The 19,830-nt window shown below is 51.5% G+C and overlaps 2 protein-coding genes across 4 annotated transcripts in view; both read right to left on the bottom strand.

Annotated features, from left to right (window-relative positions):
• The window catches only part of Pold1 (DNA polymerase delta 1, catalytic subunit), a 28,173-nt gene extending 16,072 nt beyond the window's left edge, over window positions 1–12,101 (bottom strand). Inside the window, exon 1 of the mRNA XM_004672553.2 lies at window positions 12,004–12,101. The gene's annotated coding sequence lies outside the window, so the exon portion shown is untranslated. The remainder of the gene's footprint in view (window positions 1–12,003) is intronic.
• An 854-nt stretch (window positions 12,102–12,955) lies between these two features.
• Window positions 12,956–19,192, bottom strand: Nr1h2 (nuclear receptor subfamily 1 group H member 2). 3 transcript variants are annotated; one of them, XM_045134243.1, is made up of 10 exons: window positions 19,021–19,192; window positions 18,795–18,926; window positions 17,460–17,521; window positions 17,204–17,377; window positions 16,702–16,992; window positions 16,361–16,623; window positions 16,088–16,267; window positions 15,510–15,609; window positions 13,544–13,752; window positions 12,956–13,431 (listed from the first exon to the last, which is right to left on the bottom strand). In XM_045134243.1, the coding sequence occupies exons 3-10, from the start codon at window positions 17,500–17,502 to the stop codon at window positions 13,285–13,287; spliced, it is 1,407 nt and encodes a 468-aa protein (XP_044990178.1). In that variant the 5' UTR covers window positions 17,503–17,521; window positions 18,795–18,926; window positions 19,021–19,192; the 3' UTR covers window positions 12,956–13,284. The 3 variants fall into 3 exon arrangements, with proteins under 3 accessions (XP_044990178.1, XP_004672608.1, XP_044990179.1); XM_004672551.2 differs by having other exon boundaries at window positions 17,264–17,377; XM_045134244.1 differs by lacking the exon at window positions 16,088–16,267.
• Window positions 19,193–19,830: the final 638 nt, after the last annotated feature.

Here is a 19,830-nt window from a genome sequence, read left to right as displayed (position 1 = left end):
GCTGACAGAAAGCTGGAAGAAGCCATTCTGCATGCAGTTCAATGGGAGAGAGAGAAATCACCAGTGAAGATACTGAACAGTGGACACTGCAAGCCTTATATTTGGCCAGCCAGGCCAAATGAGCCAACAGGTGCAACAGTGACACATCTGTCATGGTGGAAACCATCTGCCCTCTAATTTGACTAGAGGTCCGCTCCATGGGAGGGAATCCATCCCTGATACTGAAAACTTAAAACAGGGGTAGTCATGAGCCCTAGAGGTCTGCGGCTGTCTGGCTAAATGTATATACTGTGCTTATCAAACTGCCCAGTAAGCACATCTTTTAATGTTCATACCCTTATATTAATGCTACTCTCACTTTTAGTAGAGAACCTTCTCTTTTCAGATGGCAGTGACCTTGGGATGACCCAGAAGGCATCATGGTGCTGGAAAAGAAGGGACAGGAGTGCTCAGCACTGCAATATCTCTATCACACCTTCCAAGGCTCAGGGTCTATTGTGGAAGAGGTGGTGGAAAGAATATAAGAGCCAAAGCAAGCAAGGGTAGGACTCCTTACAATGTGCTCCCCCAAGACACAAAATGGCCCAGATATCCATGACCTCACCATGCCTGTTACTACCTACACAAGATCATCATAATAGGAGGAAAAGATCATGACATCAAAATAAAAGAGACTGATTGAGAGGGGGAGGGGATATGATGGAGAATGGAGTTTCAAAGGGGAAAGTGGGAGGGAGGGAAGGTATTACCATGGGATATTGTTTATAATTATGGAAGGTGTTAATAAAAAAAAAAGTGGGCCTGGCTGGAGCAGGTGGTGCTGGGGTCTGGTTCCAGGCTGCATTTGTCCCCCTCCCCTCCATGTGAGGAGTTTGCCTCATGCTCCCACTGCCAGGTCTTCGCTGCCATGACTGATGGAACCATGACTGATGGGAACTCCTCTGCACCTGAGCCGACACTAACCTCTCCTTCCCACACTGCTTCTGTCAGGTGCTTCATCACAGTACCACCGGCCTGGTCTTCCAATCCAATGAGCTACGCTAATATAGGTGAATGCATCCTATGTGAGGCTGGAAAAGGCTATGCTTGGGCTATGCTTGCTGAAGTGGGCAACTGACTCAGCAACAGTTGGAAGACATACACACAAGTACAGTAAAATGGCCACGACCTGCACCCATGTTTCCCAATCTGTTTTAGGTCTATGTGTACCCATGGAAAGGGAGGAGAGAAAGCACATCAAACAGCAAGTGAGAGCCAGGCATGGTGGTGTGAGTATTTAATCTCAGCACTTGAGAAGGTGAGGTAAGAGGATTGCCATGAGTTCGAGGCCAGCCTGGGCTAAAGTGAGACCCTGCTTCAAAAAAAATTTTCAAAAAGGGGCTGGAAAGATGGCTTAGCAATTATGGCTCTTGCCTGCAAAGCCTAAGGACCCAGGTTCGATTCCACAGTACCCATATAAGCCAGATGCACAAGGTGAGGCATGTGTCTGAAGCAAGCACAGGTCTGTCATCCCAGTGACTCAGGAAACTGAGGCACAAGGCTCACAAATTCAAGGCCTGGTGATGTGACTTGGTAAAGTTTTTGCCTTGGGTTCGATTCCCAGAACTCCACAAACCAGGTGTGGTTGTGTGCAACTGTAATTCTAGCATTCAGAACATAGAGACAGGAAGATCAGAAGTTCAACAACAGCAATGACAAAATCAACAAAAGAGAAAAAAATGGGCTGGAGAGATTGCTCAGTGGTTAAAGTGCTTGCTTGCAAAGTGTAAGGACCCAGGTTTGATTCCCCAGGACCCATGTAAGCCAGATGCATAAGGTGACATATGCATCTAGAATTCATTTGCAATGGTTAGAGGCCCTGGTGTACCCATTCTCATTCTCCCTCTCTCTCTCCCTGCCTCTTTCTGTCAAATTTTATATATATATATATATATATATATTTGCTTTTTTTTTTTTGAGGTAGGGTCTCACTCTAGCCCAGGCTGACCTGGAATTCACTATGGAGTCTCAGGGTGGCCTTGAACTCATAGTGATCCTCCTACCTCTGCCTCCCGAGTGTTGGGATTAAAGGCGTGGGCCACCACACCCGGCAAATAAAATATTTTTTAAAAAAGAAAAAAAATCAAAATATTGATAATCTCTGGAAAACACTGGAGCATCTCCATGTACTGCGACAGCCAACTTGAGCCAAGATCCAATTCTTTATGTATGAAACAGGCACACAGTGGTGGTTTGATTCAGGGGTCCCCCATAAACTTAGGTGTTCTGAATGCTAGGTTCCCAGCTGATGGAGACTTGGGAATTAATGCCTCCTGGAGGGAGGATATCGTTGGGGGTGGGCTTATGGGTGTTACAGCCGTTTCCCCTTGCCAGTGTTTGGCACACTCTTCTGTTCCTGTTGTCCACCTTATGTGGGCCAGGGAGTGATGTCCACCCTCTGCTGATGCCATCATTTTCCCTGCCATCGTGAAGCTTTCCCTTGAGTCTGTAGGCCAAAATAAATACTTTCGTCACACAAGCTGCTCTTAGTTGGGTGAGTTCTACCAGCAATGTGAACCTGACTGCAACACACACCCATCTTGTTAAAATGCAAACTAGCTTATCTTTAATAAAGGATAAAATTACATGCATAGCAAAGACATCTTATAAATTTATGATTTATTATCAAGAAAAGTTTGATTTGTGTATTCATTATACATTCCTATATAACCAGGGTCACTTACAACATTTCTCAGACTGGGCAAATGGTACACTTGCTTGCTGAGCCTGCTGGCCTGGGTTCAATTCGCCAGTACCCATGTATATCTAGATGCACAAAGTGGGTGCACACATCTGGACTTCATTTGCAGTGGCAAGAAGCCCTGGCACAAGTATACACATGTACAAATAAATAAAGTTTTTTTTCTAATCTTTTGGACAAAAGGGGGTCTTGAGTGGAGAAAATTGGAAGAAGGCCTGTCTATAAAGCTTGAAATTAGCCATGCAGGAGGAGGGTGGTGATGGGAGGAAGATACAAAGGAATGTTCTGGGATGATAGAAACTAAAATGTACTTCAAACGACTCCCTAGGTGCTAAGTGTTTCATTAAATGTGAATTACACATCAGTGAAAAAAAACCCACAAAAGTTGGAGGCTGGGATTCCACACCTGACCCCTGACAGGTTAGGGCACTGAGTAACCTGTTTTAACAAGGTGATTTCCTGCTGCATTGTTTAAAATCCCAAAAGACTGGAAACCACCTAAATGTCCTTTGTAGGGGGACGGTTTCAAATGCAATCCATTAGTCCTGTTCAATGGAGTACTATGCAGCTGTATAAAGGAATGAGGAAGTTGTGTGCTGATCTGAAAGGCTCTCTAAGAGGCTTTGTTTAGTATATAAGGTAAACTGAGGAATGGTGTGCTTCCACTTTCTGTATTATATGAAAAAATGTCTAGGACAATGTTCAATTATTTTCTTTTTCTTTTCTTTTTCGGTTTTTTGAGGTAGGGTCTCACTCTGGAATTCACTATGTAATCTAAGGGTGGCCTCGAACTCACAGCAATCCTCCAACCTCTGCCTCCTGGGTGCTGAAGTTAAAGGCCTGCGCCACCACACCTGGCTCATTTCATTTTTTCTTAAACTTTCTTTTTATTTATTTATTTAAGAAAGAGGCAGAGAGTCAGAGAGGAAGAATGGGCGTGCCAGAGCCTCCAGGCTTATGTGGGCCCTAGAGAATTGAACCGGGATCCTTTGGTTTCACAGGCAAACACCTTAACTGCTAAGCCATCTCTCCAGCCCTCAATTTTATTTAAAAAATACGTATTTTTTAAATATCTGCCTTTTTCATTTGTTTTTGTTTTTGTTTTTGGAGGTAGTCTTACTCTAGCCCTGGCTGACTTGGAATTCACTATGTAGTCTCAGGGTGGCCTTGAACTCACAGCGACCCTCCTACCTCTGCCTCCCAAGTGCTGGGATTAAAGACATGCACTACCGAACCCTGCTCTCTCAACTTTTTATTTGACAGAAAAAGGGGGGGGGAGAGAGAGAGAGAGAGAGAGAGAGAGAGAGAATATGGGCGCACCAGATCTCTAATCACTGCAAAAGAACTCCAGATGCATGCGGCACCTTGTGCATCTGGCTTACACAGGTACTGGGGAATCGAACCTGGGTCCTTTGGGTCGACCAGCAAGCACCTTAACCAATAAGCCATCTCTCCAGTCCCTTTTTCTTAAGAAAGGGTCTTGCTCTAGCCCAGGCCTGGAATTCACTCTGTAGTCTCAGACTGGCCTTCAACTCATGGTGATCCTCCTACTTCAGAGTGCTGGGATTATAGGTGTGTACCACCATACCCAGCCTTCCTTTTCATTTGCATTTGGTCTTCCTTTATCTCTTTATGAGGGGAGGATGGGGAGTGAGAATGGGCACGCCAAAGCCTCTAGCCACTGCAAACAAACAACAGATGCATGTGCCACCTTGTGCATGTGGCTTACATGGGTACTGGGGAATTGAACTACTAAACTATCTCTCCAGCACTCATTTTCATTTTATAATATTTTTTTTTCATTCATTTATTGGAAACAGAGAGGGAGAATAAGAATGAATAATAGGCTCTGCAGGGCCTCTTGACACTGTAAACAAACTCCAGACCCAAGAGACACATTGTGTATTTGGCTTTATCCAAGTACTGGGGAACTGAATCTAGGCTGGTAAGTTTTGCAACCAAGTCCTTTAACCATTGAGAAATCTCCTCAGCCCGACAATGTGATTCTAGTCACAAAGAAATAAGTAAATCCAAAGTGACTGCTGCCAAGCACTGTTGGAACCTTTAGACAGGCCTATGTCACAGAAATGCAGCTAGTATAATCAGTGCGATCCCATGTGGGCACACTTATCATCCCAGCTAATAGGGAGGTTGAGGCAGGAGGATCAAAAGCTCAAGGTCAGCTTGGGATACATAGCCAGACTGGTCTGAAAATGAAAAATAAAGATAGCTAGGCATGGTGGTTCTAACCTATAATCCCAGCACTTGGGAGACTGAGGTAGGAGGATCACTGAGTTCAAGGGGAGATCCTACCTAAAAAAAAAAAAAAAAAAAAGTGTGGTGGCACACGCCTTCAATCTCAGCACTGAAAAGGCAGAGGTAGGCGGATCACTGTGAAGTTGGGGCCACCCTGAGACTACATAGTGAGTTCCAGCTCAGTCTGGGCTAGAGTGAGACCCTACCTTAAAAAAAAAAAAAAAAAAAAAAAACAAGGAGCTGGGGAGATAGCTCAGCGGTAGAAGGCATGACCCTGCAAAGCCTACAGGTCTGAGTCCACGCCCCAAGACATTCACATCAGATGAACGCAAACGTGGTCCAGGTGTCTGCAGAAGCCAGAGGCCCTGGCGCATGCACGCAAGCACACACACACACACGAAGTGGCTCAGGGGTAGAAAGCCTGTCTAGAATGCACAAGGTCTAAGGTTCAATCTTTGGTACCTTAAAATTTAAAAAAAGGATGCAAAGAATGGGCAAGGGAAATGGCTCATGACTGAGTACCTAAGTTCAGATTTCCAGAACCCCAAAAGAGCTGGCTAGAATAGCATGTATCTATAATCCAACAAGCCTATGGTGAGATGGGAATCCAAGAAGAATTCTGTGGACCAGTTAACCCTAGCATGTGTGAGACTCCATGCCTAGTACTGAGGAAGGAATGGAGCGAGGGAAGGAAGAAAGAAATCAGTCCAATGCTTTATAACATTTATACAGCTATCACCAAATCCATGTAAAAAGCTTTCATCTGGGCTGGAGGGATTGCTCAGTGGCTAAGGTGCTTGTCTGCAAAGCCCAACAACCTGGGTTTGATTCCCCAGTACCCACATAAAAAGACAGATGCACAAAGTGGCACATGTACCTGGAGTCTATTTACAGCAGCTAGAGGCCCTGATGCGCCCATTCTGTTTCTCTTTGCTTGCAAATAAATAAAACATTTAAGGGCTGGAGAGATGACTTAGCTGTTAAGGTGCTTTCCTGAGAAGCCTAAGGACTCAGGTTTGATTTGCCAGTACTCACATACGCCAGATACACAAGGTGGCACATGCATCTGGAGTTCACTAGCAGTGACTAGAGGCCCAGGTGTACTCAGTCTGTCTGTCTCTCTCTCTCTCTCTCCTAAATAAAAATTTAAAAAAATTTTTTTTATTTTTATTTATTTATCTGAGAGCAACAGTGAGGAGGCAGAGAGAGAGAGAGAGAGAAAGAGAGAGAGAAAATAAGTGTGCCAGGGCTTCCAGCCACTGCAAACAAACTCCAGATGCGTGCACCCCCTTGTGCAACTGGCTAACGTGGGTCCTGGGGAATCGAGCCTCAAACCGGAGTCTTTAGGCTTCACAGGCAAGTGCTCTCCAGCCCTTAAATAAAATTTTAAAAAATATTTTAAATACTTTAATCCTTCCATAGAAAACTCAGTCACCCCACTCAGTCCATCAGTCCCCCAGACACTAAACTTTGTAGTAGCCTGTTGTGGGTCTTTCCTGTAAGTGGACTCTTCCATGTACCAGGTTCAACATGTTACAGCCTGTACTAGAATGACACCCTCCTCATGCCTGCCTGTGCTGACAGAGCAGTTTGCTTGCCGTCCCCAGGCAGTGAATATTGGGAAGGGCCCGCCCCACGATCTGTCCCTATGGGAAGGACAGTCAGTCACAACTATAAGCTTGTCTCCTCTCAAAGCCCTTCAGAGAGCACCTACTTCACCACAACTGACCAAGTTCATCAATCCAACAGCTGTGGGGCTGGAAATGGAACCTGGGCTCTCCTGTACCAGCAGGTGCTCTACCACCAAGACTCCCACCCCTACCCCCCCACCCCCCTGCAGCCTCTCACAGTGGATTCTAGGCAGGAACTCCATCTCTGAGCCACGCCTCCAGACCTCACTGAGGATTCTAGACAGGAGCTCTATCTCTGACACACACCCCCAGCCCTCACTGTGGATTCTAGACAGGAGCTCTACCTCTGAGCCACGCCCCCAGCCCTCACTGTGGATTCTAGGCAGGAACTCCATCTCTGAGCCACGCCCCCAGCCCTCACTGTGGATTCTAGACAGGAGCTCTACCTCTGACACACCCCCCCAGCCCTCACTGTGGATTCTAGACAGGAGCTCTACCTCTGAGCCATGCCCCAGCCCTCACTGTGGATTCTAGACAGGAGCTCTACCTCTGAGCCACGCCCCCAGCCCTCACTGTGGATTCTAGACAGGAGCTCTACCTCTGAGCCACGCCCCAGCCCTCACTGTGGATTCTAGACAGGAGCTCTACCTCTGAGCCACGCCCCAGCCCTCACTGTGGATTCTAGGCAGGAGCTCTACTTCTGAGCCACACCCCCAGCCCTCACTGTGGATTCTAGACAGGAGCTCTACCTCTGAGCCACGCCCCCAGCCCTCACTGTGGATTCTAGACAGGAGCTCTACCTCTGAGCCACGCCCCCAGCCCTCACTGTGGATTCTAGGCAGGAGCTCTACTTCTGAGCCACGCCCCCAGTCCTCATTGTGGAGCTCTTCTGTTCAGCTGCCATAATCAGCCATCTTTTCATTCCCTCCAGCCTCTGTCCAAAGTGGGGTCTCTAGTCCTGACAGACCTGGAACTCATACTATAGCCCCAGGCTGGCCATCTTTCCAGTTATTTTTTTCTTTTAAAGTTTACAGACTTTATTAGAATAAGAGAACAAAAGAGAAACTAGAGAGCTTCTGCCCAAGAAAAGGCAGGAGGGTCTTTTTCCCTTTTTTTTTCTTGTTTTGGCTTTTTGAGGTAGGGTCTTACTCTAGCCCAGGCTGACCTGAAAAATCACTCTGAAGTCTCAGGCTAGTTTTGAACTCACGGCAATCCTCCTACCTCTGCCTCCTGAGTACTGGTATTAAAGATGTGAGCCACCATATCTGGCCTACTTTCTTGTTTTGTTTTTGCTGTTTTTTAAAGGTACAGTCCCACTCTAGCCCAGGCTAATCTGGAACTCATTTTATAGTCGCAGGCTGGCCTCAAACTCACATCGATCCTCCTACTTGTCTCTCCAGTAGTGAGATTAAAAGCATGCACCACCATACCCAGTTTCTTTTTATTTTTTCAGACAAGGTTTCACTGATTTTTCTAGGCTGGCCTTGAATTTTCACTCCTTCTGCCTCAGTCTCCCAAGTATCTGGACAACTGTTGGTTGGTCTTGTGGCGGTTTGAATTTAAAAGGTCCCCCATAGGCCCATGTGCTTGAATACTTAATCCCCATGATGCTGTTTGGGAAGGATGTGGAATCTTCAGGAGGTAGAACCTTGCTAGAGGAGGTGTGTCGATGGAGGTGGACTGTCAGGTGTTTTAATCTATGGTCCTGTTTGATGCTTTGGCACTTTATACTTCTGCCCTGCTGTGAAGATGACAATGGCTTCCTGCACTGGCCATGCTTTTCCTGCCGTGGACATGTCCCCTTACAATTGTAAGCAAAAATAAACCTGTTCCTTCCATAAACTACTTCTGCTGGGGCATTTTGTTCTAGCAATGAGAAAGTTGCTGAAACTGATGTCTCCAGCCACCTCTCCTCTGCCTGCCAGATCCAAACATCCCTGGATCTCCACCAGCAGGATGACTTGTTAGGCATTCCAGTTCCCAAGCTGAGCTCCTCCCCAACTGCTCACACCCTAGTCTCCCCCAGTCCAGTCAATGGCAGCTCCCATAACACCAACAACCTTAGAGACATTCCAGCTTCCCTCTTCTCCTCAGGACAAACACACTTGCCCCAGCAGCAAACCCAAGCACGCATGGGCCTCCTAGATCCTAGCACATGGCTGGTCCCATTCGACTCTGCATCACCTCCAGGAATGTAAAGGGGGTGGTATGTAGCATGGTGTCTACAAAGTTCCCAGGGACCTCCTCAAGTATGATGAAAGGAATGCATATCTGATACTCAACAGTGGACACTTCAAGCCTTATATTTGGCCAGCCAGGACAAATGAGCCAATGGGTGCAATAGTGATATGCCTGTTATGGGGAAACCAACAGCCCTCTAATTTGACTGGAGGCCCGCTCCATGGGAGGGAATACATCCCTGATACTGAAAACCTACAATAGGAGTAGTCATGAGCCCTAGGGGTGTAAAGTCTGTTGCTGTCTGCCTAATGTACATACTATGCTCAGCAAATTGCCCAGTAAGCACTCCTCCTAATGTTCATACCATATATTAATGTTACTCTCACTTTTGGTTAGAGAACCTTCTCTTCTTAGATGGCAGTGACTTTGGAATGACTCAGAAGGCACCATGGTGCTGAGAAGAAATGACAGAGGAGTTCTCAGCACTGCAATATCTCTATCACACCTTCCAAGGCTCAGGGTCTATTGCGGAAGAGGTGGAGGAAAGAATGTAAGAGCCAAAGGAAGGGTAGGACTCTTTACAATGTGGTCCTCCAGACACAAAATGGCCCAGATATCCATGACCTCACCGTGCCTGATACTACCTACACAAGACCATCATAATAGAAGGAAAAGATCATGACATCAAAATAAAAGAGACTGATTGAGAGGGGGAGGGGATATGATGGCAAGTGGAGTTTCAAAGGGGAAAGTGGGGGGAGGGAGGGAATTTCCATGGGATATTGTTTACAGTAATGGAAGTTGTCAATAAATATAAATAATTAATTACTTAAAAAAAAAAAAAGAAAGGAACATGTACCTGAGAAATCCCTGTGGATGGACAGCCTCCGCCATTCCCCCACCTCTTCCTCCTTCAGAGCCCAAGCCTCCATGTGCTCCCCAGCCCTCCTCAGGTCCTTCTGACACTACCCCTGTCCATTCCCTGGCTCAGAGTCCCTTATGCACATCAGTTCAGTTCTACCTGAGGATATTCACACATGGGTACTGGGGAATCGAACCTGGGTTCTTAGGCTTTGTAGGCAAGCACCTTAACCATTGAGCCAGCTCTCCAACCTCCAAGCCATTCTCTGTATGAAGAATGAAGACTCTCCACAAACCCTCTAAAGTAGGTGTTTTAGTGCCCCATTTCATACCAACAGGTACTGAGGCCCACAGAAGTGAAGGCAGTTGGCTGGGTTGGCCCAGCCTGCCCCAGAGGGCAAAGCCACTGCTCACAATTTCAGGTCGGCTCTGGAGCCCATGGCTACCCAACACATCATACTGCACTTCTGCAGGCCAAGCACATGCTGGGGGGAGACACAGGATGACCTGCCCCAAAGCTGGAAGAGTCATCCATGCTTGTGTTCCCACACATACTATGGGGACAGTGGCATTCTCCCAGTTGTCACTACTCATTTTGCTTAGGACACCTCTATGCAGTTAGCTCTCACTGACCCTTTCCTGGGCCCCTCTGGTGGCTTCTCTTCTTTGACTGTCCAGGGTGTGTGTAGCCTCCCTCTCCAGACAGCAACACTGGGTGGAGGAAGCAGACGTTAACTCCCTCCTAGCAGCACCCAGCCTAGGACCGGGACTGTGGGGCCCCTTTCCACGAGTCACACCAGCAATAGCATCCTACTCTCAGCTCTAGCAGGGTTGGCCCGCTGTCCCCAGGCTCATGTAGTACCAGGGTGATTATCACACCATGTACACCTTGGGTGAGTTCAGTCTGGGAGCACCTCAAGAACAGGAGCCAGAGTCCTCAGCACCACAGCAGGCCACTCCATGACCACTGAGGTTAAGAATGCCATCAGGGCTGGAGAGATGGCTTGGAGGTTAAGGCACTTGCCTGTGAGGCCTAAGGATCCAGGTTCAACTCCCCAGAACCCATGTAAGCCAGATGCACATGGTGGTGCATGCTTCTGGAATTGGTTTGCAAGTGGCTAGAGGTCTTGGCCCACACATTTTCTCTCTCATAAGTGAGTAAGTAAGTAAGTAGAGTGCCATCAAATGCAACCAACCCCGGTGGGTTTTCCCAAAGCCCTTTGCTCTCCCATGGGCTCACAAACATTAATGCTCCTTCCTGATAGCTCAGAGCACCCGATTGGGAGTTTGCGACCATTCCCAACCAAGTAAGTTATTTATGTCACCCAGGTACCTTAAGGAGCAAGAAGAATTTTGGAAGAAGAGAAGGCAGGCCAGGAGTAAGGAAGGAGCCTATGTAAGGGGCAGGAGAGGAGTAAATGGAGGAAGGAGGGAACCAATATGGCCACAAGAAGTTTCTAGACTGGATGGGCTGGACCTAGAAGACTAACACCAGGCTGCCCCCCTCATTCCTGTAGCTGAGCTGACTTTAAAAGGCCCCACACCTCAAGCCTACTTCTCTCTCAGCTCTTCCCACTTGTTATTCAAACCACAAACCCAGCCGTCATTCTGGTCTAGACAGCCCATTCTCCAGAAGTCACTTTCAGCCGAAGCTACCCACCATTCCCCAATACATCATAACTCCTTTCCCTCACACTACAATCCAACTTCCACTCTGCAGCAGCCAGTTTTTCAAAACATAGACCATGCCTCGACTGCTCTCAAATCCATGGCACTCCAGGGAACCCACAACAGAAACTGAACCCCATTGGAAGGCTGCCAAGGTCGTCCAGAACCCATGTCTGACCACAGTTAACAACGTGCCCGGCCTTCTGACCACAGGGGCTGTTGCACGTGCGGGCACAGCTCTGCCCAGTCTTTCCCATAGAAAGCACTGGTCACTCCGGCTGAGGCAAGTGTCCGCAGCCCGTGATCACCTGGCCTGTTTAAAATTTTCACATAACGCACCACAGCTCCAAGACACTGCTGTACTCCTACCTAACAGATGTCCACCACTTGTCCTCCCAAGAAAGGGACTTTCTGGGTGTTGTCGCAGAATACCCCAAAATACTTAACGCAGAGTGACTCCAGCCCTGCACTTGTCTCCCGCCCCCCCAAGTCGGCCCCGGTATTTCCCGCGCTTCCGTGCACACTCCCTCCCTCCATCCGCACGCGCCAAGCCAAGGGCGTCTACCCCGCCGCCCCGGCCGCGCGCCTCCTCCGCGCCCTGCCGAGGTTCCCCAAAGCCTTACCCCACGCCGCCACGCACCCCCACTCCCCTCATTCCTCACTCACCCGCTTCAAACAGCGTTTCCCGCCACAGAGTACGCAGCCGTGACCCCTGACACCTGCGCGCGCAGGGGCAATGGGAGCGCGCGCCGCGCCGAGCTCCGCCCCCGCCAGCCCACGGCCCGCGAGGCCACGCCCAGCCAGGGTCAGGCCACGCCCCTTGCCGGTTGGGGACGTGGTTGAGCCTCGTCCGCGCCCTTCCCGGACCCAGCGGTCTCACGACCTGTGCAACCCAAAGTCACACCCCTCCCCACTTCGGGCGAGGCCAGTGGTCAGCCAGGGCTCTTCGGTACCGGACCCTCGTGACGAGAAAGCCCAAAGCCACGCCCTCCCCCGCGACGTAAACTATGCGAAGCCACGCCCCCGGATGCGCTCGCTGCCGGCGCGGGTCTCACTCCCGGGCGCTGCGCGCGCAGCCCGCCCTCCCCCTTCTCCCGGCGCTGCGGGCACCCGGAAGTCGGCTCTCCTCTCTCCAGAGCTCCGGGCCCTGGACCCTGCCGTAGAGACGTTCTAGCCTTTGTACCCATGTGTAAATACACCCTTCGGCTAGGATGACCCGCAAATAACTACTCTCACTTCCTGTCTTACCCTCCCCCAGGCGGTCACCATGCCTCCCTCCGAACTATGTCCCCAAGTCAAGGAGGGGTCTGTGGGAGAATTTCCTCCTAGCCTCTACCGGATCCGGACGGACTGCGTGAGACCCTCACCTGGAAAACGGGGGGCGGGACACTACCTCCCACTGACTTTCCTTACAGCTTCTCACAGTGTTCACTGCAAGTGGTACGAGCTCCAGCGAAGCACTTAACCTACAGGGACGCAGGGGATGCCCTAGGCCTTCAGCAGTCATCAGCTCATGTCCAGGGGAGGACGTATCTGACAGCAGTATGGTGTGTACAGACCCCAGGGACCACCCCCATCACCTCTAGCTTAGGCTAGGGCTGGTTGGTACTCAAGACTCTTGTTTTTATTTTTTATTAAATAAAAGGCGCAGAGAAATGGGGCTGGGGCCGCGGTCTTCGGGCTGCGAAGAGCCCCACTAGCCCTCGATCCGGTCCGCCCAAGGTGCAATGGCATGGTGGGCTTGAGGTGTAAGCTGGGCACTGAGCGGCAGCGCAGCTAGGGAAGTGGGGCCTGTGACCCTCACCCCTCCTGGAAGACTCGGTGGGCAGAACGGAGTCCCGGTGCCAACTGCAGAGGGTGTTGAGGTTGGGCCTGGCGGGCACCCAGAAAGCCAGGGCATAGTCCCTCTGCTGAGGGTGCAATGCTGGGCCGTGGCAAGGCTCTCCATCACTCGTGCACATCCCAGATTTCAGAGAGCAGGGGCGGTAGCTTCTTGTCCTGGAGCCGCAGGGCAAAGACCTGCTCAGAGTGCACTGAGCTGAGCGTGCGAAGGCTTACCAACTTCATCAGCATGCGTGGGAAGCGAAGTTGGTCCTGAGGGCGACAAATGGCGGTGGATCTGGATGCACCCAGGCTCAGGCACACCCATGTGGGCCTGGCACCCAATCCTGCCCGCCTCAGGATGGAGTCCTAGCAACTCAGGTACCTGTGGCCTCTTGATTCGCGTGTAGGACAGCAACGCCTCCACATAGGGTTGCTGCAGTGCCTCCACGCGGCTTGGCTCCTGCACGTTGGGTCGGTCAGCTGAGAAAATGTTGATGGCAATGAGGAGGGCGTACTCGGCGTCGTCCAGGCCCAGCCGGCGCATGGCCCTGGAGAACTCAAAGATGGGGTTGATGAACTCCACCTGCAGGCCTGTGGGGATGGAGGCGGCACCCATCAGCTCCTGCCTAACGCCCTGAGGGCCCAGTAGGTGAAGAAAAACAACAGGGTGACATTTCTGCCCTCCTGTGTATTCAGGGCACTCACTCAAGCAATAGGCATGCCACACACCCTGTCTACATGACTGGTGGGCAGAACACGACCTTCATCCAGTTTCCCACCATCCCCACCCTGGCTAAAACCTGGGACAGGACTGGATGGCAACTCCTCCCTCAACTCCAGAATCTGACCTCAAGAAAGGCAGAGGAAAGAGGTCAAACTGTGCCCATACGTTGGGGCTAAACTAAACTCACTTCTAAGACTGGGTTATTCATCAAACACTACTATACATTTGCTGTGAGCCAGGTTCTGCATAGAGCAGTTTGTAACCAAACTCCCTCTCTGGTTTTCAGAGACAGGGTCTGGCTATACAGCCCAGGCTGACCTCCACCTCTTGACCTTGGCCTCCAGAGTGCTGGATCCACACATCACCCACTCCTGTATGGCTTTGGGGTAACTGACATGTGTTGATGAGGTTTACAGTAATACATGGAAGGGTACTGGAGACCCCTGAGAAGCACCTTTTATGACTCACAGAGGTGTGGAAGGTGTCACTGTTGGGCCACATTTGAACAAGGAGCATGGGGATGAGGAAACAGGTTACAGGGTTCTGGATAGGGCAGCCACTGGGCTCTGCACGGGACCTGAGTGACCAGGACTACCCAGGCCATGAGAAATCAGAGCTCAAACAAGGAGGGTCATGCCACTGCAGGCTGAGGCGAGAGGACCGAGAGTTCCAGGTCAACATGGGAAGATAGCTCAGCAGTTAAAGGTGCTTGCGTGCAAAGGCTGCCAGCCCAGGGTTAATTCCCAAGCCAACCATGTATGCCAAATGCAGAAAGTGGTGCAAGCATCTGGTGTTTGCAGGGCAAAAGGCGTGCACACACATGTGCAAATGGCCCAGGTGTAGTGCTTGCAGAGAGGAGATAGGACTAACTGGAGTGTGGCTGGCACCTTCGTACTGCTGTGAGAACACACACTGGGAGGGGGGAAGCAAGAAGCCTAGGCAGGGGCCCTCGGAGGGCTTCAAGGAGGTGTGACTGCAGCCTGGGCCAGGTGACAGCAAGACAGAAACCCAAGCCCTCTTCAGATCCCTCCCCTTGTACTCCAACTGTTGGACTCCCAAGTTCCTTCAAATCGTCCATTCTTCTGGGCCTTTTCACATTCTGGTTCTCCACAGTAAGCACTGTTGTCCCTCAATCCTGGCCACTAAGTCTACACTGGAAGGGCTCCTGGGACTGTCTCACATGGAGTTGGGAAAAGAGAGGGTTGGGACTAGATGCCTGGTAACATCCCAGGTAGACAATGGGAGTTACTGACACAGCCCTAGACCCACACCAGGTGAAGCATCTGTCTCCCAGATACCCACACCTGTGCCTCCTCCAGGAGCCCCTGCCTAGGGTCCAGGGGCTGCCCTGGGGAGGCAGCACTCAGTGATGCCCTGCACAGCGGGGCAGACTGCATGTCTCTTCCCCCAACCATATGAGATGGGTTTGGAAGGATCATGTGCCTTTCCCAATCCCTAGCCAGTGACCCAGGTCAGGGCCTCCCAGACATCTGGCACCCAGCCAACAAACTCTTTATCTTGCCTTCAGGTTGGCTTGACGTGGAGTTTCTCTCGGAGGCTAGTTCAGGGTACAACACAGCAGAGATCCCCAACCGGTGGTGCCCCACCCTCCCATCCCACTGACCTGCACGATGGAAGTCATCTTTGCTGTAGGTGAAGTCCTTCAGGAAGGTGATACACTCTGTCTCATGGTTGTAACGCCGGGCTGTCTCCAGCAACATGATCTGAGGGTGACAGTGGGCACAGGGCCCTTCAGCCCCAGGGCCCCTGCTGGTCTAAGTATCAGCATGGGGTTGGGCAGCTCTCCCCCCTACTCCAGCTTCACCGTTATGGCCCCATCCTGACACTTGCCTCACGGGGTTGCCGGGTACAGGCCAGAGTTTTGACTACCGAACTCAGCGCCGGCTTTGCATACTGTCAAACACTCAGAACTTCCTCATTATCCTTGATTTGCACCAAATATATACTCCTCTGAAGGACCTTTGGAGCCTTGTTCCTCTACAGCAGCCCCTCTAACCCAAATCCCCCACAATTCTGTTTGCTTTCTCTCCTGGACTCATGAGGATCCAGCTATAGGGTCAGGACATTCGCCTGGTGGACTGCATCCCGCAGGGATCAGGACCAGGCTTGTTCTGCACTCAGTGCTCCAGCCTCTGTCCTGGGGCCCTCTGGAGAAGGTTCCCCATGTGGCCTGGCTGTTACCTCTATGGTGGATGCCTTTAGGAGAGCAATCTGGTCCTCACGGCCCAGCTGCAGGAAGCCAGGCACCTGCTTGGCAAAGTCCACAATCTCCTGGACGGAGATGATGGCCAGCTCCGTGAAGTGGGCAAAACGCTGTTGGCGTGCGTCACGGGACTGGGGGTCTGCGCCCAGGGGCCAGGGCTGAGACACAGAAGACGGGGTCACGTGGGGCCTCCTGCACTGGGGGGGGGAACCCTCTCCACCCCGACCCTGTGAGGTAGTGCTGGGCAGTACCGTCACTTTAGGCTGGTCGGAGAAAGAGCGCTTGTTGCACTGGAGCTGCGCCGCCACCAGCTGCTGGATCATCAGCTCCTGCGCAGCAGTCAACTGAACGCCTTCCCCTTCCCCGCAGCCCTGGCTGCTGGCCTCCGACCCTCCAGGGGACACCCCTGGCCCAGACGCTGAGCTGCTGGCCAGCTCCACTGGCGGCTGTGGTGGCGGCTGCTGCTGCTGCTTCTGAATCTTCTTCTGGCGGATCTGCTCTTCAGAGAGGACGCCTGTGGGGGGACGTGGGCCTCAGCAGCGTCCTGGGCCTGGATGGCAGCCAGGAGGGCTCTTTCCCTCGGGGCACTCACACTGCTCCCGCATCCCGGCCTCTTTGCACTTGCGCAGTCGGCACAGCTGGCACTTGCGCCGCATGAAGGCATCCATCTGGCAGGTCCCACTGCCCCGGCAGGCATAGCGCCCGGCCCCGCCATGGACCACGCTGCGCCGGAAGAAGCCCTTGCAGCCTTCGCAGCTCAGCACATTATAGTGGAAGCCTGAGGCCTTGTCCCCACACACGCGGCACAGCTCGTGGCCCAGCATCTTCGGAGCAGGACCTTTCTTGCGCTTGCGTTCCGGTTCATCCTCCTGCTCTAAGATGACTGGAATGGGCAAAGGCCATGAGAGACAGCCACAGAGCCAGCAGCCAGAGGGGCAGGCAGGCCCACCAGAGCCCAAGGAGAGGAATTCACCAGGACGGGGCTTGGGCGAGAAAATGGTTCCCCAGAGAATGAATGAAATCAAAGGAAGAAACATCAAGTAGAAACGGGAGGAAGAAAACACCAAGAAACAGGGGCCTCCCATCTCCCCCACCTTGCTTCTCTGCTTGTTCCCGGCCTCCATCCCTCCCTGTCAACCGTGTTCCTGTCTCACCCACGATGTTGGCAGAGTCAACCCCATTAGTGCCTGGGACATCAGGCTCCAGCCCCTCCTCCTTTATGGCGGGTGAAGAGGAGGAGGAGGTGCTGGGCTGAGGGGAGCCATCTCCTAGGAAAGGAAGGAAACGGGGTACAGTCAGCATCTCCTGCCAGTGTGTGACAGAGCCAAGTAGAGAAAGTGACTCACTCACCAGGCACTGGGGTGTCCAGGGAACTCGTGTTGGGGGAGGACATGGTGGGGTCACGGAGCAGCCTGCAGAACACAAGGGAGACTGAGAGTCATGTGGGCAAAGGGGGGAGTTGGGCCAGGATGGTTACAGTTTCTAATAGGGGATGCTCAGTGTGCCTCCTCTAAGATTTTTTTTTTTTTTTGTATTTCAGCATCACACTGTAACCCAGGCCACCCTGAACTATGTAGCTTTAGTTGCCCTTGAACTTGCAACAATCCAGCTTCAGCCTGAGGAATGCCGAGGTGACAGAGCTGTGCAAACATACCTGGATAGCTTTAAAAAAAAATTATTTTTTGTTTATTTTATTTATCTGAGAGAGAAAGATAAATAGAGATGGGGGGGGGAGAATGGGCATACCAGGGCCTTCAGCCACTGGAAACGAACTCCAGACGTATGTACCACCTTGTGCATCTGTCTTACGTGGGTCCTGGGGACTCAAATCTGAGTCCTTTGGATTCACAGGCAAATGCCTTAACCACTAAGCCATCTCTCTAGCCCCCCCCCCCCTTTTTTTTTTTGAGGTAAGGTCTCTTTCGAGCCCAGGCTAACTTGGAATTCACTATTTAGCCCCAAGCTGGCCTCAAACTCACAGCAATCCTACCTCAGCCTCTGAGTGCTGGTATTAAAAGAATGTGCCACCATGTCCGGTTGGCTAGAGTTTTTTTTTTTTTAATAACAACTTTTTATTGTACGTGAGTTGGAGTAAAAGTCAGTTGCTGGCTTTTTTGACTAGTGGATGGAGTTCCCATTCCCACCCTTACCCCCTACAAACGTCCCCACCCACTTAAGTAACGCCTAGACCTCTCTTAGCCCCACCTATCTTCTCACAACAAGTACCAGCCCTTCAATCATGACTCCATGAACTTTACAAACATTTACAAAGAAAATTCCCATTTCTCTTTGCAAGCCCATTTCCTCCATTTATGTCCGCCCCCCTAACTCTTAGCACCGTGAGCCTACCTATGGCTTCGCTCCACCCAACCTGTACCGCCCTCAGGCCCCGCCCCATCAGCTGGCTTAGACCACGTCTATATCCTCCCATCAGACCCCCCCCAAACCATCACATGACTCAAGACCCACCCACCTCATTTCCCCAAGGCCTACTCCATCCCTATCCTAACCCTCCCATACTGTCCTCCTACAGAACAGCGCTAGCTTCCAAGCCCCGCCCACCTCTTCCTATCAGGATTGCGCCTCACGAAAAGCCCGGCCCCTCCCACCAGGGCGCGTCCCGCAGGCCCCGCCCACCTTCGCGGTCAGGCCCCGCCCATCTCGCCACGTGGCCCCGCCCCTCACCTCGCTCCAGGCGCCGCCCCTCTCCGAGCACCAGTGGAAGGCGGGGCTCATGACTGCGCGCAGGGTCCGGTGCGCGGCCTCGCGGGGGTCTCCGACTCCGGGTGCCCTGGAATCGGCCTGGGGACACAGGAGCTACGGAGGGAAACGGGGTGCTGAGCGGAACCACGCTCGCGGGCACCGCGGGATCCCGGCCGGCTCCTCCCGCGGTGCCCGCGCCCGCGTTCACCTGCCTCGGGCCCCGCGCTGTTCTCCTCGCTCGCCGCCGCTACTTGGTCCCCTCAAAAGTAACTTCGGGGGCTCGGGGACTTCCTTGGAGGTAGAGCACTGCTGAGCGCAAAAGAAAACAAGGAGCAAAAGAAACTTCGCCACTTCTTCCGGCAACCCCGCCCAACGTAACTTCCGGAAAGGGGCGGGTAGCGAAAGGTGACGGACTTCCGGCCTGCTTGGGACCCGTCAGAATGAATGGCTGCGCCAGGAAATGGCTTACCCGCCGGAAATATGTTCTTTGCTGTAGCTCCTCTAGGGGGCCTTCGGACTAGTTCTGGAAAGTTAGGTGTTTCCCCCGCCCTCCACCCCTTCTCTCTCACACACATGCCGGACTATAAGCATGCTTTCCCTTTTTGGGTTAAAAGTTTTAACTCTTCAAGGAGTGGAGCCGCATGACATTCTCCCTTGTTTTTCCGTTTTTTTTGCTTTTCTGTTTTTGAGCTCTTCCTCTTTACCCCTCTAGAGTTCTCGGATTAGTGGCATGCACCCCTAGGCGTGGACTGCATGTTGATTTTATGTAAAACGTGATTCCAGAATTGTTTACTTTTTTCCAGGGTTGGGAATAAAATCAGGGTATTGCACGCTAGTACTGAGCTTCATATCAGCCTCCGGAAGAATAGCTTTCAAATAAAACAATAATTGAAAGACTTCAAAAGGCCTTCTGGGCTCAGTAGATCATAATTGTAAACTCAATACTCAGGAAGCTGAGGCAGAAGTATTACTTCAAGTTGGAATCCAGCCTAGGTTAAAGAGTGAGACCCTGTCTCAA

The sequence above is a fragment of the Jaculus jaculus genome, chromosome 14 (assembly GCF_020740685.1).
Source record: "Jaculus jaculus isolate mJacJac1 chromosome 14, mJacJac1.mat.Y.cur, whole genome shotgun sequence".
In the NCBI taxonomy this organism is placed as follows: domain Eukaryota; kingdom Metazoa; phylum Chordata; class Mammalia; order Rodentia; family Dipodidae; genus Jaculus; species Jaculus jaculus.
This window is presented reverse-complemented; position numbering and strand designations above follow the sequence as displayed.

Coding starts and splice junctions, on each gene's coding strand:
- Nr1h2 (XM_045134243.1), bottom strand. CDS start 17,502: ATGTCCTCCCCCAACACGAGTTCCCTGGACACCCCAGTGCCTG. Junction 17,378..17,459: donor CCTGGACACCCCAGTGCCTG/GTGAGTGAGTCA, acceptor TTCCTTTCCTAG/GAGATGGCTCCCCTCAGCCC. Junction 16,624..16,701: donor GGCCGGGATGCGGGAGCAGT/GTGAGTGCCCCG, acceptor GTCCCCCCACAG/GCGTCCTCTCTGAAGAGCAG.